The sequence below is a fragment of the Anas acuta genome, chromosome 8 (genome assembly GCF_963932015.1).
Source record: "Anas acuta chromosome 8, bAnaAcu1.1, whole genome shotgun sequence".
Classification (NCBI taxonomy): Eukaryota; Metazoa; Chordata; class Aves; order Anseriformes; family Anatidae; genus Anas; species Anas acuta.
Genome location: NC_088986.1, coordinates 29,169,151 through 29,186,861, shown reverse-complemented (window position 1 = coordinate 29,186,861; position 17,711 = coordinate 29,169,151). Strand labels below are relative to the sequence as shown.

General features: G+C 33.6%; 1 protein-coding gene across 1 annotated transcript in view; it reads left to right on the top strand.

The window, feature by feature from the left end:
- The window catches only part of LOC137860490 (uncharacterized), a 49,866-nt gene that overhangs the window by 29,069 nt on the left and 3,086 nt on the right, over nucleotides 1-17,711 (top strand). Inside the window, exons 3-23 of the mRNA XM_068690783.1 lie at nucleotides 1,496-1,691; nucleotides 3,890-4,026; nucleotides 4,316-4,407; nucleotides 5,529-5,637; nucleotides 6,233-6,259; nucleotides 6,621-6,659; nucleotides 7,497-7,541; nucleotides 8,896-8,937; nucleotides 10,323-10,364; nucleotides 10,963-10,998; nucleotides 11,705-11,737; nucleotides 12,949-12,987; nucleotides 13,630-13,647; nucleotides 14,181-14,216; nucleotides 14,782-14,820; nucleotides 15,644-15,673; nucleotides 16,066-16,101; nucleotides 16,424-16,465; nucleotides 16,758-16,787; nucleotides 17,175-17,210; nucleotides 17,533-17,574. Of these exons, the coding sequence (XP_068546884.1) occupies nucleotides 1,496-1,691; nucleotides 3,890-4,026; nucleotides 4,316-4,407; nucleotides 5,529-5,637; nucleotides 6,233-6,259; nucleotides 6,621-6,659; nucleotides 7,497-7,541; nucleotides 8,896-8,937; nucleotides 10,323-10,364; nucleotides 10,963-10,998; nucleotides 11,705-11,737; nucleotides 12,949-12,987; nucleotides 13,630-13,647; nucleotides 14,181-14,216; nucleotides 14,782-14,820; nucleotides 15,644-15,673; nucleotides 16,066-16,101; nucleotides 16,424-16,465; nucleotides 16,758-16,787; nucleotides 17,175-17,210; nucleotides 17,533-17,574 (1,146 nt within the window). The remainder of the gene's footprint in view (nucleotides 1-1,495; nucleotides 1,692-3,889; nucleotides 4,027-4,315; nucleotides 4,408-5,528; nucleotides 5,638-6,232; nucleotides 6,260-6,620; nucleotides 6,660-7,496; nucleotides 7,542-8,895; nucleotides 8,938-10,322; nucleotides 10,365-10,962; nucleotides 10,999-11,704; nucleotides 11,738-12,948; nucleotides 12,988-13,629; nucleotides 13,648-14,180; nucleotides 14,217-14,781; nucleotides 14,821-15,643; nucleotides 15,674-16,065; nucleotides 16,102-16,423; nucleotides 16,466-16,757; nucleotides 16,788-17,174; nucleotides 17,211-17,532; nucleotides 17,575-17,711) is intronic.

The window sequence follows — 17,711 nt, the reverse complement described above, 5'->3', positions numbered from 1 at the left end:
CTTCCTCATCTTAATCTCAGTTCCGAAGGATGTTATAATGGGACTTTTAGGGTTGTTCTACAACTGTTAAGACAGAGGACTGTCCTAAGTTAACTGATGCAAATAGAAGGCACCTCAGCCATGATTCAACTTGTGTGTTTCTGTCTGTCCTCTAACTAGTAAAAGAGGAAAGAAGTTTCAGAGTAGTTTTCTTTCATGGTAGAGTGCAACTCCAGATTTTTTTCAATCCCAGCTGAGCCAGTGCTAAGGATTCTGTGCTCTGAAATGGAACATCTAATTACAAACAGATTTTTTTCCATCTTAAGCATGAGTCAGGCAAAGATTTCAACAACACATAGTCTAGTTCATATTAAATCACTGTTTACCACGTCTGTTAATATAATAGCACCTACATGCTGTATTTAAAATTTAATTAGAAGTGGGCTATGTCAAAACAGTCACAAGAGATTGGATAACCGCACCCAGCGGACTGATACCCAGACACAGTGCTTACAAGGATCCCATTTAAATGACGCTTTCATGAGATTTTGGGAGGGATAGTCTCCATCTGCTTTAAAGACAGGATAAATAACACATATAACTTTCCGGATTGCTGCATTTAGGTATTGTGACACCATGCAAACCTTTGTCACCTTTGTATAGGAAGTCTTTCAACACTTCAGTCACTTGCATTGTCTGTTGATTCACAGGTTTTTTTAAAATGTTTAAATTGAGTTCAGAGGTAAGCGCACATGTTTAGATTAGTGCTCTGAAGCTTTTTCTCCCCATGCTTCCAGGTTATTTTCTTATCAGTTTTAATTAGCACATACAAAAATGAATGGCCTTATGCATTCATGCACAAATTAAGATGCACAGATAGATGGTACAAATTGGACACATCTGATACACTGTGTTTGAAATGCTTCTAAAGGACTTTAAGGAACTCTTGGGTACTTCAGGAAACAAGTATTTTTTAAAGCTTCTGAGAGTTCTCCAGGGTATTTAATGATAGACTTCTTGGATGTTTTTTGGAAGTGGGAGTAGAAAAAGCAATCAAAAGAGAGCTTATTAGTCATGGTTATGTCTATAAAAAGCAGTTTGAGAGATCAATGCTTATGTCTGAGTTCTTGAATAAAGATCTGGGCTAAACCTGACAGCTCAACAATGAAGAAGTTTGTGTAAAGCCTTTCTTGGTCCTAATCCATGATGCAAAAGACATGACTGTAATGGGCTGTTGTCATGTAACCAGATAATCTAATCTTCAGTTAATAATTCAATATTTTAGAAATAAAGTACTTGTGTCATTTATTACACTGTTTTGTCAGTGTATATAGGTATTTTATTTTAATTGATTTTCTTCATATGAATACAATGAAAGCCAAGCTTTCTATGTTTTGTTTTCTACCCTGGAGAAAGGCAGATATCTGTCAACTATGACAACTACTAAAAAGAAGCTACTATAAACTATATCTTGTTTTTTTTTGTTTGTTTGTTTGTTTGTTTGTTTTTTCCACAGATGAATAGACACTCCTGGTTTGTTTTTTTGTTCTGTGGGATATTTTTGCCCAGAATCCTTGGTTTTCCACAGACAAATACTTCAATTGATTGTGATTCTCTGTTACCAAACTATGAAGCTGAACCACAGACATCTGCACCACCATATGTTATTGCTGTATCTTTTGATAACTTTGAACCAGGAAATGAAATCCAAGGTAAATAATCTGAATGACCTATAATCTTTACCCGTGTCTCCCAGAATTACCAGACTTCACCAGAATTCCTCCATTTCTCTCTCTCAGTGTACCTATTTTTTTTTATTTGAGTCTTATTCTTTTGTATTTGAGATGTTCCTTTTTTTGTAAATATTTCATATCTATATATTTTTTTATATATATTTATATAATTGAACATATATACTCAATTTATTTTTTCTTTTCCTATATAACAAATACCTTAACTTCATGGTGTAGGTCCTATGGCAAAAGTAAAAATCATGAGACAGCTGGCCAAACTAGACTAATAATTAGTTGCTCTTTAACTTTGTATTTAAGTGTTTGCTGTCATATCAGCCCTCTGCAATACAAGGGGACTCAGAACACTGTATATGACAACTCAAGAGCGAGATACTTTGAGTCATGTTTGTAAGAGCTGCATCCCAGATTTTATCAAATTGCAGGAGGTGGAGCTGTTGTGGCTTTTTATCTTCCTAATCCTGAGTTGCTCTCTGGATGGAACACGTTGACAGCCTTGTTTTTCCACACTATGATGCCATCGCATGGTGCTGTCACACTTTAAGTGACTTGTGACTGCTTCTTATTCATTTGGAAGAACAAGCATGGCAGTGGAAGTGAGTTGTAATGTGTCACGTTTCCACTGTTGTATCTCAGTCACTCAAAATAAGAGTTTTTCACTAAATGTTACTTTCCAGCTTGGCTTCTGTTTTACCTGACCCCAGCAGTGTGGACGTGGTTCCATGGGAAGTGATAGCTAGGGAAAGAATGGAGGAGCATTAGAGTTCTGTTATAACCGCCATTCTTGGAAAAACACATGTGAATTACTCTGTTAAGAATGAGAAGGCTGTTTGATTACTGACAGCTGTTTTTAAAACACTGTTGCCAGCAGAATGATGGCAACATATCTTAGACTTCTGTGAGGTTGTACAAGACTTACTGTGACATGGATATTGAATCTCATATGCTGCTCACCTTGACATTTTTCACCGTTTTATCTACCCCTACTTTACTTTCTTCAGCACCACTTTTTTATTGTGTCAATTTGTAAGAATCCCATACCTATTCTCAGGGAGCTGCAGTAGACTGCCCTTCCAATGGATGTGTTGCTCTTTCACCTTAGCTGTGCCATATGCCAACACTCCCAACTGTGCTTTCTTTAGCACTGTATTCAAGTGTTGGATGCCATCCCTCCTACAAGACCTGAGGTGAATTAGGGTTGAAATTGATGGCAAATTGAAAGTCTAATTATGCGGGTGTTTTGAAATGTTAAATTGTCACAGTATGACTGGCCCCTGTCTTCACTTCTTTGTGACTCCCAGGTTACCTGATTTTTATCTGCTGATACTTATTTTAATGGCTACCACACACCTAAGTTATAGAAAATATTATTCTGGCTTTATTTGTGAAAGTTCCCAATACTGGCATTACTGGACCAAATTTACAATAGATCATAACATTTTTGTTATGATCTTGAAACTTAGTTTCGGTTCAGATGTACACAAAATGTGAAAATGTGCTCTTTCATGTTCTTCTGAGCTCCTTCAGCAGTAAATTTTCAGTAAATTTGAGTAGTTTATAATTATTGAGTTTTGTTTGTTTTATATTTAATCTCAGACATGAGAGCTAAACTGTCTAGCTTCTCTCTCTCTCTTTTTTTTTTTTTTTTCCAGTTGTAACACATCAAAAGGTTCTGCAATTCAACCTTAGGCAAAAGTTAATCTCTTCTTTTGAAATGGATGTAGAAAGAATTGCAAATCTTTCTCCCATGACTATTTTGACTTTTTATAGGCCTAATTAGAAAACAAATAAGTTTTTGATCAGGGAGTATTCTGAGCATGCACAGGGGAACAAATCAATTAATTTAAAAAAAATTAATTACTTAGTAGAGCAAAATTACTTGTAAAATTGTCAGTAAATCATATATTTCATGCTAATTTCTAATAGACTTTGTTACACACAAACGCTTCTCCAAACTTTTTTTTCTTTTATTGTCAGTCTTGATTATTAATAAGAATTGTAATAAGTCCCAACTTTTCTCTTTTTTAAATTGTGAAGAATTCTAGTTTATTCCTATGTGTGCCATCTTATGTTCTACAGAGGGAAAATTTATTGTTAACCACTTAAGTGGTTTTGGTAGTGCATGAAACTTAAATTTCTCAAAATATCTGTTTTTATAGTGACTTTAGAAGCCCTTAGAGATGCTGGTTTTAAAGGATTTAATCTACAAGCTCGAGAAATAGAAGGAGATGGTCCTGTTGGTACTTTTAAAATTACAGATCCAAACACAAAAGGCTTGGAATGTCATAACATGACGGTATGTGTTCACTCTTTTGAATACTTACATAAGCTTGGTTTCCTTCTAAATACTTTAATTAATGTAATAAAAGAAGTGAGCATTTTTAATGGCAATAATATTTCTTCAGTAGAGCTTAATTTAGACTCTCTCAAGAAATGCATTTATCTTCTACATATGATACAAATCTAGTGTAAAAACTACTTGATACCTCCTAGAAGGACATCAGTGTTGTAGTACAGCCAGTTACCCTTATATAGACAAAAAATTCTTTTGTGTCTTATATAATTATATTTCTCTTTAATTGCAGAATTCAGCAGTAAGTCATGCAAACTCAGATGTGAAACAGAAAGTTACAACAACATGGATTGCTCCACAGGATGTTAAAGATCTTCAGTTCATGTAAATAGTGTTGTTGTTTTTTTTTCTTTCTTTGCCTAGAAAATTTATTTTCGTGGAACATTTTAACATGCATTTGTGCTATTGTTTCTGATGTATTTGTTTTGTCACAGTCATGTTTTGTTTCATAGGTTATCATGCCTTTTCACTGTGTCCATTAAATAAAACAATTTCTGTCTTAAGTTATACTGTTTAAAAAGTAGCTAAGTAAACACCATCCTACAGACATTAAATATGTAAATAATTCCATTAAGCACAGTGTCATTAATGGATCCTTGAGTAACCAGTTTTTACACTGTGACTTCTTTAATTACAGGAGCGACTGTGATAGTGCAACTTGTTCCCTGAATAAGTCATATTCAGATTCTATTCAGTTGGTACTTTAAAAAAAAAAATCTTTCCTTTTGGACAGTGGGGAAAAATACCAGTTTGTTTGGAAATGTTTGAAAGTTAAGTTTAAAGACAATTCATTTTGGATGATATCAATCTGAGTTGTCTTCAACATACTTTTTTTGTGACTTTTGGAGGATATGACCTATGAACTACTGAAGAAAACAGTAGAAGACAAGTTTTTCTATGTTTAATATTACAAGTTTCAGATCTTTAAGAAAAAGAATTATCTGTTATAACAAAATGTGTGCTTGTCGTAACTGGAAAAAATCTCAATATTTGATAGCTTAATGCTGTCTGAAGTATACATTTATGACAGGAGACATCTTGTCCTTGCTTCATTAAATCTTGAGAAATACAAAAAGAAGCAAAAGAAGACAAATTAACTATTTCCACTGCTTATGACATGAAAATCAGATCACCATCATTCAGATCATCTAAATGAGCAATGTAAGGATATGTAATATTCCCCACAAGAGTCAGCGTTTTCCAGAATAGTGTCCATTCTTTTTATTTCCCTGCTCAGTACAAAATTTATTTATCTTGAGAAAGAGACTGGATGATAATACTGTAAAAACAAAATAAATGTTCTGGACATTCTTTTCAGATTTCTACTGCATAACCCTCAACATCAATATTTAATAGATTTTCTTTGCTGAGGGTTGAAATAAGTGTTTAATCGTATTTTATAATGAAATATTTTGATAGAAAAAAATATTTTATTTTCTTTGCAGTGCAACTGTTGTCCAAGATCTAGAGAAATTTTGGGTTGGAATTCAAAGCAAAATTCTCACACCTACACGTTCTGAGTCAGTTAATGGGACAGGAAGACAAAAAAGGAAGGTATGTTTTGAGTGCATTTACATGCTAGCAACTAATATAGTCAATTAAAATATCTATGATTAGATATACGTTTGTTATTATGTGTTAATTAGGATGGCCAAATTCAGCAGATACTTTCAATGCTTTTAATTGTCATTCATCAATTTGGTAAAATGGAAAATTTGGTTTTGTCCCCAAGATAAGTAAGGAAATTAATAATCTAGTTATCAAAATAGTACATAGTACAGATACAAAGAAAATAAAATAGGTGTGAAGGAGGATTCTGCTTGGTGTGTATTATGCTTTTACTTTGCTGCTGCCTCAGTCCTGGGTACCTGTGTATCATATTCTTAGAAATGTATATGCTGCTTTATTTATTTTCGACAGGGAATCACTTATATTAAGCATTTAAAACATGGTAGGCAGCTTATGTGAAGAGAATGTGTTCAAATCTACAGTATTGGCTCTTGAATGGAACAGCACTGATTTATGTCATCTTGTGATTTAAGTCCAAGCAAATACTTGTCTTATTGTCCATTGCCTCACCAAATGTATTTCTTATTTCTGATAATATTTTTTTTACAGTAAATAATTTTTATTTTTTTCCTCTCCACAGCTTATGATAGAAATAGAATGCAGCAAGGTGAGAACAACTTATCTACAATTTCCCAGCTTCTGTTACCTCAAATTTAGAATTCCTGTCCTACTAGTCCAGTTATTTCATGGTTATAGGATTAAGGTTATTTCATACCATCCAAATTATTTTCATAGAGAGCTCTTATTTGTGCCTACATACTTGTTTTTAATTTTGAAGATATTTTTTAACGGGACAACATTAAATCTCAGGTGAGATTATTACAACAGGTAAGGTATTGTAAGCAATCAATGTTTGACTTCTTCACTCAGGCCACAGATGTAAATTCAATTTAGTTTCCTCTTCAGAATAACTTAGCTGTTTGTTCATAAGTCAATTAACAATAACAGGAACCTGTACTTTCTTACAGCGTGGAGGAACGTACACAAGACAAGGTGGATGTGTTGTGGTAAATATTCATTCTGTAGAGACTACTGCTAATTGTCAAAAATCTTAAGACCTAGTCAAAAATTGCTTCTCATCACATCTTTATTCCTTTGTAATTCAGTTTATTTTTCTTTTTGTCACTTTGCCTTGGTTGACTAAAATCCCAAGTTTCTAAATGGTTGTCAGTCTTGTTATTACTTCTTTCTACAGTTTCTCTCTAGATAATGTAAAATAACTTTCTAATAGAACTTTTCATTTGCCTAGCTTTACTTTTTAGCTATAGTGCTTCCTTGCTTATGGATCTTTTCAATATTGCATATTTCAAAAAGATCTGGAGCTTCTTCAAATTATCATCTAGCTATAGGATTTAACTGTTTGATTTTTTTTTTCCTGAAAATTATCATTTTCAGCTCAGTAAAAAAAAGTCTTTCTTCTTTCTTTCCTCCCAGCAAATATGGCCTACTTTTCATAGTGTCTAGTGGTTACATAGTTATTTCAGTAAAAAGTTTTCATCTGAATGTTGCTTAACTTGGCACTTTTTAATGATCTTACTGCTGTAGACCTAATCCTCAATGACAGACATGGTATATAAGGACAGATAAAAAAGGGTTGGATAGTTCTACTGCAAGCAGCAAGTTTATGTTAATTTATATCAACTGGATCAGTTGATATAGTTTTGATTATTTGTTTTTAAAGATCTCTGAAATAATTACAATAGCATCAGCTAGTGGAATGAAGTCACAGAAAACTACTTTGTGTGTTCTTTTTTCCCACCAAGTAGAACCTGCTTTCCTTAAAGTCACTTATATGAAAATCAAATTTCTGGAAAATGATAAATAGCATTTTGGTTTTCTTACAGGTTCAACCTTCTGGTTCCTCTCAGAACAGCTATTCAAGTGGTCAGGTAAGAATCTTGACTTCCAGCATTTGTACATTTATCTTTAGTAATCTTGAACTAAAATTCTACAAGGACAGAGGACTGAGGTGAATTAACACTACCTGGAAATAATGCTTCTGCTAATTAACACAGAATGTCAGAGTTGTTCGTCCCGTAAACTGTATGTCCAGTAGCTGGACTAGGATCAACTACGTATGTTCTGTTGAACTCATCCTGTCAGTATTCTGACCTACAAGATGCTTCACCATCTCTGATTTCAAGCATTAAGCATTTTTACCAAGTATTTATCTGGAGAAGGAAAAGATCCCTCCCATCTTCCTAGAGGATTCTTACCTGTGTGTGCTCATGTGCATTCAAACAGAAACTGTTTATTTTGTAGATTTCAAAGACATCTGGCATAATGAAAATGAAACTGTACCTATTATTAATTAATAGGCATTTTTCATATTCCATCTTCTTGAAAATCAAAGTTAAGGAATCAGTTATGCTTGTTTCACTTTTTGCTCTACGAGCATTTGCAAATTTTCTCAAAACTTGATGAAATATTCATGCATATATTAAAACTTTTGAATGTGTGTATTACTTGTAACACCAGATTATATTTGTAGTTTAAAGTTTGGTGAATTCACTGTCTAGTTAGCCATTTAAAATTTCTGAAATAAGTATATTTGCATTCTTGCTGATCACTTTCACTTCTTTAATCAGAGAAATGTATAGTTGGTTTGGAATGATTGCATTTTTAGTTAATTATCTTTACTGCTATTCTGTGCCTATTAACACTTAAACTACCAGAAGCTTTCTGACGTGTGTCTACACATCAGGTTCTAGAGCTGAGTTACTCAAGAATATATTTCTTACTACTTACCAGTGATTATATTTATTAGTGAGTTATCTGACAACATTCCATTTGTTCCATCTTCATTACCTGTAAGAGGGATTATGAGACTTTAAGAAATTACTTTTTTTTTTTTTTTTTTTTTTTTTTTTTGCTGCATTCCTTTCCAACATAATACATTCTTTCTGAGGGCTGAGTCTCTTGTCTTGTCACGTAACTATCTGAAGTTATTGTGTTTTTTTTCTAAAACATGGGCTATTTTAGTATACTCCAACTCATGGATTTTTAAAGGCTACGTGACCAATGACAAATTTACATGAAGTCCAGATCATGACTAATGTCTTGTACTAAAAGAGTTGTTCTAAACAGTTGCTAGTGAACTAGTAACCTCTGTATTTGATTATCCCATAGCTGCCCATTGTCGGCTGTTCAGATTTTTGTGCTGTAAATAGCAGTTATTTTTTTTCTACCCTTCCTTTCTTTCTGCCTGCAATAATTGACTACTTTTTGTTGCTGTTGTTTCAGAGCGGAACAGTCTACACAATAAGCAAGAGTGGATGTGCACCAGTAAGGACTTTTCTCACATTTACTTTTTTCTCCCTGATATAAGTATATTTATAGAAAATCCTAGCCTAGGTTATTCAGTGATGGCAAGCAGGAATGTTACAAGGTTATGTAGAAATGTATAGGATATAGAAACGGAAAAAAAAAAGTGGAAGGTTTGTCTGTTATGCTTAAATTATATTCATTATACAAGTTGTTTATTTTCCCCCTTCCACCCAGGACTGGTGCAAATTAGTCTGCACATTCTAAATTGTTTCTCCTTTCGGAATTAATCATGGAGATAACTACAACAATTATGGCCATTTCAGTTCTTTATTCTTTCATGTTTCATGGATATTTATGAAGTTATAAATGCTAGACAGGTCAATCCAGTCTTCTAGAAATCAGTGAAAGAAGGCGGAGGGCTAAAATGTGTTGCTGAGTAGATCAAAAACTTCTCAGATGAAACATTTATATCAAAATGGTGACTAGTCATACAGGCTAAAATATTTGAAGACTTATGACAAATATATATATATAAAAATGTTCTGGTTTCCTTTTAGTATTTGCAAAATTGGATTTTTATTTTTCAATTCAAAGTTTGGTCAAATATTCACTCAATATAAAAATGAGACAAAACTTGAAAGGTAAATGAAACACTCAAGTTTAGTGTTTTAATGTCATCAACAGTTTTTTCCTTGTTTATCTTAGATGGCAAGTAATCAGAAAGTCCTGTAGTTCTAATGTTAAGCACTCTTAGTTGCCACTTTAAACTAGAAAAATGGAGACTACCCAGCACCAACAAGGACAGTGTTTCAAAAAATGTAAAACATTCATGTCATCTGTACTTGTAAAACATAAAATTCATATTAGAGTGTATTGGATTTTTGCAAAGGAACAACAAAATTATAGTTTTGTGGAAGATATTGATTGTATTAATAATAATATATGAAATTCAGTTTAAAATGGGAGCTATTACTGTTTATGCTGGTCTTGCTATTTTTATATTTCATTGTCTGTCATTGCCAGGAAAGAGTTAACTTTCTTTGTTTTCATTTTCAGCTTTCTAATTCTTACATTCATGTGTATGTACATATTTCACACTTACTGTTTGAATTACAAGCATTATATTAAATCTTAACGATTTGTTTCTAGTAAAATAATGTCTTGATAGTGTCAGTTTTAAAATATTTCTTGAGTACCAGTAGGTAATCTCCAATATATAAAGGGCTAGTGTGCCTTTGTCAGATTCACCCCGGTGTTCGTACATTGATAGTGGAGAGTACAACACTCTCCTTACCATCTATTCCTTAGAAATTCAACGTAAGGATCAATTAGCACTGAGGTTGTCTGAAGTATGCATTTTCTTCTTTATTTAGAGAAATAACTGGTTTCTTTTTTCTCTTTAGGGAGGTGCTGCCAACGCATATGGCCAACATGCTTGTAAAGATGTAAGTTGATTATATATTTATTTATTGATTGCCTATTACTGTGCTTCTTAACTCATCTTCTTATTGTAAATTGCATTATATTTACTTATGCAGAGTTATATTATTCTTCCTAAATATATTAATATGGTGGTGGTTTGAGTTATTATTCTAAAATTAAATAGTTACTGCCTCAAAGCGTATTTTTTTTATGATTATAGGAACTACTCATCACCTATTATAAACACTTAACTTCTTAGCCTAACAAAACATCAAAATTCTTTCTTACTGCTTAATGCTTTTAATCTAGTAGAGGAATTCTGTTTGGATGTTGCTTTAAAATTCCTGTAAAAATAATTGATCTTTATACTTTATTTGTGAGAAAGCAACACTAATTTTATGACTATAATAGAAAGTTGGAAAACTTTACAGCAGTTATCTTTAAACAAGTTCAGAATAGTTTAGTGTTGCCCTAGATTTATTTAAGTATGGTTGAAATCAAATTGATTTGAAGTGTAAAACATCTAAGGAAAAAAAAAAAGACTTTGGCATTATAATTTAAAAATGATATAATTAACAACTTATTATATCAATAAAGAACTCATTTATGGTTTGTTTTCAGAGTGCATCTTCATATGGCAGTCTTACCTATGGCCAGGTAACTATGTGCTCTCCAACACGTTTTCATTTTCAGCTTAATAAGCTATTAAGGAACTAACCAGCTATGGACAATTACTACCAAAAAATAATTAAGTTCATGGAAGGGAAGACAGGATTAAAGTCTTCAGATGGTACTTATAATCATATCTGGAAACTTCAGCAAAAGATTAGAGTATATTGTAATATCATCATTTTAAGAATTTATTTACTTTTATTTTGTGGTTTTTCCCTATGCAATCTTATGTGTGGATTCCTAAAATGGTAGTATATGCACATTATTTTATGACTTATTTAAAACATTTCTATTCTTACGGCACATCCCATTTATTCCAGCTTGTGTTTCAACAGTAGATTTTGATTTTTTTCTATCTATTTTTTTTTATGAAGGGAGAAGAGGGTTTTTTCTCTACCAACAGTTTTTATTATAAACAAACTTTTAATAGTACATGAAATATTTGCAGCTTTCATTAAATACTATGGAAAAAATAATAAAAATGTTTTCTAGAAGAAAAAAATAAACCAAGAGATTTATTTCTGTTGTTCATTTATTAATTGCCAGTACAATCTTATTTTTATTCAGAATGTTATTTTGTTTTTTACTCCAGTGAAATATTGTTAGATATAACATTATTTTGGAAAATAGTGCTGTAGCTAATTTGTCTACATTTACCTAATGAAAAAATGAATTCCTGTATTCTTTACAGTCTGTTCCTGCAAGTGGTTCAGACTCCAGTAAGGTAAGCACATCTTTTCTTTTTAATTCAAATGGAAAAAATCATAGAGGTGTAACTTGCCATGACACCTTTTTTTTCCAGTGATGTTACTAAAAAAGCTTTAATTCAGCCTTAATTAATTTAATTTAATTTAATTTTGATTCATATGATTTGTTTGATTCATATGATTTGTTTGATTCTTAGATGCTTTATAGTACCTCACTGTGTTGTCATGGCTTTGTTGATTGTTGACTTAGCTGTATATAAAATGATAAAAATTTCCTACATGTTTATGGGGATTTTTTTATTTAGAAGAAAAAAAGTTAGGGTAGTGATTGTGATGTACCTGTGATTTCTAAGGATTTATATTGTGTAATTATTTTTAATATGGGACTGGGTAATGAGTGTGATTCATGAAATGAAGTCACTAGAAAAATCAAAATGAAATGCAGATGAAATCAGTAGAATTCATGGTGTCGTTGAAATTGATACATAATGTTTATATGAACTCTTCCTCTAAGTTCAGTTCCCAGAAAGCTCAGGGCCTTCAAGGTGGTTTTGTTGTTGTTGTTTTTTGCCATTCTTTCAAGAACCCAAATGGTACTGAAATTTTTTTTAATAACTTCGTTTTAAAGACATAATGCTTCTGCTTTTTTTATATTAGAACTCTTGTTATACTGTCAACTCTCCTCTGCCTTTTTTATACCACTGGATAATATGAACTGTTTTCAGTTAAAAATCATAATAGAAAAAAAATGCTTATAATCAGAATACATCAAAAATCTAAACAGAAGATACTACTAATGCATTTGAAGTCATAAAAAAAAAAAAAAATGAAGTTAATCGGTATTACACTAGAGGAAGGGTTAATATTAAAGACTAGATTGGTCTTCCACCTTGTGGTGGAGAGTGAAATTTCAAAAAGGACACTCATATAGGCCAATGGATATGGCACATTCCATGAAATTCTGCTCCTGTCTCTACAGAGGAATCACTGTGTGACTAGGGAACAAGTCTTTAATCTCCTCATACTATTATGTAAACTGCATATACATTCTTCTTTGTTTGGTAGTGTGCATTAAGCAATTTTTTCATAAAAATATTATTTTATAAAATCACCCATAATCATCCATAGTATTATTCTCTATGTTAAGGGAAATTAGCATTCTTCTTTTTCCTAACGTATTTAAATAAAGTCTATGACAAGTAAACCGCTTTCTCTGATTTCTCTGTAGGTAGTGGTCATTCCCAACAGCAACCCTTTTCCACCCGTGGTAAGGAGTTTTTCTCTATAATGCTCAAAACTTTGACTCAAAGAAATTTCAAGTAGCTGTGTGTTTAATTTGTCACATAGAGTTTACCCTAGGTACATAATTAGCTCCAGGTAAAGCCAATAGTGAGCTTAAAATTTTGGCCTATCAAATTTTACAAATGTTGTTGCTGAGTCATGGTTCCATGACTGCTATTAGAACTTGCAGAGATGCTGGATTAACTTCAAATACCAAGTCTCTCCATACATATAACCTCCACACTCCTGAATACTTTTGATTTTCCTGTTTCTATTGCAACTTTCTTCTGTAAATTCACTTCCAGTCTCATTTTTCAAGTATTAAATTTCTACTGTACTTACTTGGAGCTCATACAGTCAGCCAGAAGTTTTGCCTTAAGGTGATTAAATCAAGTTTGTATGAAATAATATTTGATAAGTGTGTTTTTCTGATGTCCGTCTTCTAATCAAACTTGTTCTAACCTGAATAAAGATTAATATAAATTTATAATATACTATCCTTTGTACATTTTTCTTCCACGTTTGACTGTGTATTTTATTCAAAAGACAAGGCCCTTTTTCTGCTGCAATGTTCTGTTTAGACAAGCCCTTGTACAAAATACTTAAAAATTTTTGTTTTCCTTTGCAGCGTCATACCTACCCCCAGGTAAGCATACTTTTTTCATATGATTGTAAGAACTATTTTATAGCAGAGTCAAACGTGTTGTCTCAGGATTGTGTCTAGTAACCTTTTGCATCTGTCCCTCGTGTCCCCAAATTGAGCACAATAAATGACTAGGTCAGGAATTGAATGCATGTATGTGGTGATGCATGTCCAATGCAGGTGACAGTGAGACAGGTTTTAGGGATGATGCTTCACAGCTTCATAGCTTCACAGTCCAAACATAGAAAAGTTGAGCTGGCTGGTAGTGCAAATGGCCAAAGCCTGTGCTCTTCCAAGAGTTCTTTCAGAAGGAGCTTTAAGCATAGGAAATTACCTTAGTAGTGTTAGGCTGCCTCCCCTTCAGAGCTGAAGATGAACTAATTTAATGCTGGCTTTTCAGAATACAATACATAAAGTATTGTGTATGCTACTTTTTCCTTTGTTCTCCAAAGCAAAGTGGTACAACTAGATATTTTCTGTTTAACAAGTTAAATGATCTTTTTTGTTGATTTTTTTGTTTTGTTTTGTTTTTACAGAGTTTGGGCAGTTCTGCTAGCAAGATCATAATACAGGTAAATATTCTTTCTTGTAAAGTACTCTGGTTATCACTTGGGCACATTTTTTTCTGTTTGTTGGTTGTTTTTTTTTGTTTTGTTTTGCAATTTTAATCTACTTAGCAAAGTTTAGGCTTTCATTCCTTCATATGATAATTCTTTAGACTGCCACGACCAATTCTCACATTCATTGAAAGATTAGTAGCAGTTCACTTCAGTTTCAATTTCTTGTTTGGCAGCATGATTTTCACATGATTTTAATGGTGCTTTCTATGATAGATTTGAAGGGAAGAACTATTTAAACTCACTTGAAATACCACAAAAGGATGTAATGTATTAAATGATTAATTGACATTAAGAAAATGACATTAGGATGTATAAATATATTTAGCATTTTGTTTATGAAGAATCTTTCTACATTGAAGTATTGTACCATGTAGCACATTGAGATGGCATATATAAAGCAAGGAAGAGCATAAGGAACTTAGACTGCCCAGTAGATTTAAAAGTTGCTTCTTGGAATGTCTTAGTATGTAAGAAATGTGTTTTAAAAATAAATAACCTTTTTTTGGTTCCTGTATAGAGTGGACAAAGACAGCAAAGCAGCAGTACTTATGTTCAGGTAGGTAAACTTGAAAAGTAGAAATATGTATACAGATTTCACTAAAACAGGGTCAAGACAACAAACTTTCCTACATATATTCTTAAACATATTTCACAAGTTGCAGGTATTTCTGTTGCTCTAGATGTTGGTCTTTTTCTTTTTTCTTTTTTCTTTTTTCTTTTTTCTTTTTTCTTTTTCTTTTTCTTTTCTCTACAAATAGATCAGCTATCTTTGGTTGAACTACTCGTGAATGTATTTGCATGTGTGGTTAGTTGAAATGACTGCATTCCACTCAACGTGTCCTCTAAAAACTGTATAAAAGTTATGACAGAGTGGCTCAATATCACAATACAAATCCTGTAATGATAGATTCAGGCTCCACCCGTGTTAGATCTTAAATTCCCAGAAGTTGTGGAAGTTAGTTTCTTATCCGTATCGAGACAGATGGAGAATCATAACTGCATACCCATGTACGAAGTACTTTTACTTCATTTAAAGCCATACATCTAAAGTTACTTGTGTGTGAGAAACACTAATATAATGATAACATACATTGTTGCGGGGTAGCACATGAGAAGATTTTGGTGTGAGCACAAGCATGAAGATTCCTCAAACTACCTCTTTCTTGGCCACAGTAGAGGAGAAACTGGAAGGCAAATTCCTGTCAGTGTACTCTGTACAACTACAAGTAGTAAGGAAAATGTTGACAACAGTAAGTATGATTACTGGGGATTAAGTCTGCAGGCAGCCCAGCACTCAACATCACTAGCATGAGGTTTTTCTTAGGATGACTGATAAAAGCCCCTTTGTCAAGTTGGTAAATATCTTCTCTTTCTTAAAGGGTTCCAGAGGAAGCCAGTCCTATGGCCAGGTGAGGCTTTTTTTCTGAATTGTATTGAAATTTTCTGTAGGGGACAGAAATGTCCTTGTGAATGGGCTTTGGGGTTTGGTCAGTTATTGGCTTCATTTTTTATGTATGTGGGTTTTTTTGTTTGGTTGGTTTTGTTTGGTTTGTTTGGTTGGTTGGTTTTTGGTTGGTGGGTTTTAGTTTGTTTAGGTTTTGGTAAGGCAGCTGGCTGTTTTTTGGTGTTTATTTTTCCTTCTTATTATTTCTGGGTAGTCCCTGGTTTTGGGTCATCCCACAGAGCTACCATATAAGAAAAAGAACATAAAACAGAGGAAGTCTGATGAGGAAAATGCCTTTGTTGCAGCTTTGTGATGACTACATCTGTATTTACAAATGGATTCTTGCTTTTCTTACAGGTCTTCCGGCCTCAAGTTGTCAGTTCCTATGGCCAGGTAAGCAACAGTCAATCACTGGCAAGTATTTGATAAAGTTGAGTGCTGTGGCACTGCAAGAGCACTTAGCAGTTGCTTGGAATTTGAATTATAAAGGACATTTTCTGTGAAAGTGTGGTCTCATGCTTAGTAATATTCCACATTCTACTTGTGTTTTTGAATGCCTAACACATGAAATCATCTCGCTCAAAATCGTTGTGACAGCCAGGAGGAAATCCTGGCTCTTCATTTTGCCCTGCATAGCATTAGGATGTAGTTTTTTACTTTTCCTAAAGCAAATTGATTACAAACTGGGAGTAACCAAATCATGTCCTTGTCTTAGGGTGGGCCGACATACACAGTCATCAGCAGTTCTTATGGCCAGGTAAGCAAGCTGGATATTCCATATCCAGATCGGTTCTTCACCGATCTCTCTGTGCCCAGCATGACTAGCAGATATTCTGAGAATATTTCCTTTGGCAGTCTGAGTCTCAGTTTTTCTTATGGCTTTTGCTGAGAAATGGGCAATCCATCACACAGGTGAGCATACTGCTCTGTCTCCTCTAGCTCAGGAAGAGGCTTTTTGGGAAACCTCTGTGCAGCTGTCTTTGCGTATTTGTTATGTACTTTATAGAAACCTCTTCGTCAAGGTGATAAATGTCTTCTCTTTCTTAAAGGGTTCCAAAGGAAGCCAGTCCTATGGCCAGGTGAGTTTTTTTTCTGAACTGTATTGAACTTTTCTGTAGGGGACAGACTTGTAAATGGGCTTTGGGGTTTGGTCAGTCATTGGCTTTTTTTTTTGTGTTTGTTCCCCCACACACACTTCCTGCCACTTTTGTTTGTTTATTTCTTTCTTTTTGGTTTTTGGTTTGTTTATGGTTTGTTTGGGTTTTGGTAAGGCAGCTGGCTGTTTTTTGGTGTTTATTTTTCCTTCTTATTATTTCTGGGTAGTCCCTGGTTTTGGGTCATCCCACAGAGCTACCATATAAGAAAAAGAACATAAAACAGAGGAAGTCTGATGAGGAAAATGCCTTTGTTGCAGCTTTGTGATGACTACATCTGTATTTACAAATGGATTCTTGCTTTTCTTACAGGTCTACCGGCCTCAGGTTGTCAGTTCCTATGGCCAGGTAAGCAACAGTCAATCACTGGCAAGTATTTGATAAAGTTGAGTGCTGTGGCACTGCAAGAGCACTTAGCAGTTGCTTGGAATTTGAATTATAAAGGACATTTTCTGTGAAAGTGTGGTCTCATGCTTAGTAATATTCCACATTCTACTTGTGTTTTTGAATGCCTAACACATGAAATCATCTCGCTCAAAATCGTTGTGACAGCCAGGAGGAAATCCTGGCTCTTCATTTTGCCCTGCATAGCATTAGGATGTAGTTTTTTACTTTTCCTAAAGAAAGTTGATTACAAACTGGGAGTAATCAAATCATGTCCTTGTCTTAGGGTGGGCCGACATACACAGTCATCAGCAGTTCTTATGGCCAGGTAAGCAAGCTGGATATTCCATAGATAAGCGCACTGCTCTGTCTCCTCTGACTCAGGAAGAGCCTTTTTGGGAAACCTTTGCACAGCTGTCTATGCATAATCATTATGCACTTTATAAAAGTTCCTATGGTCTTGTA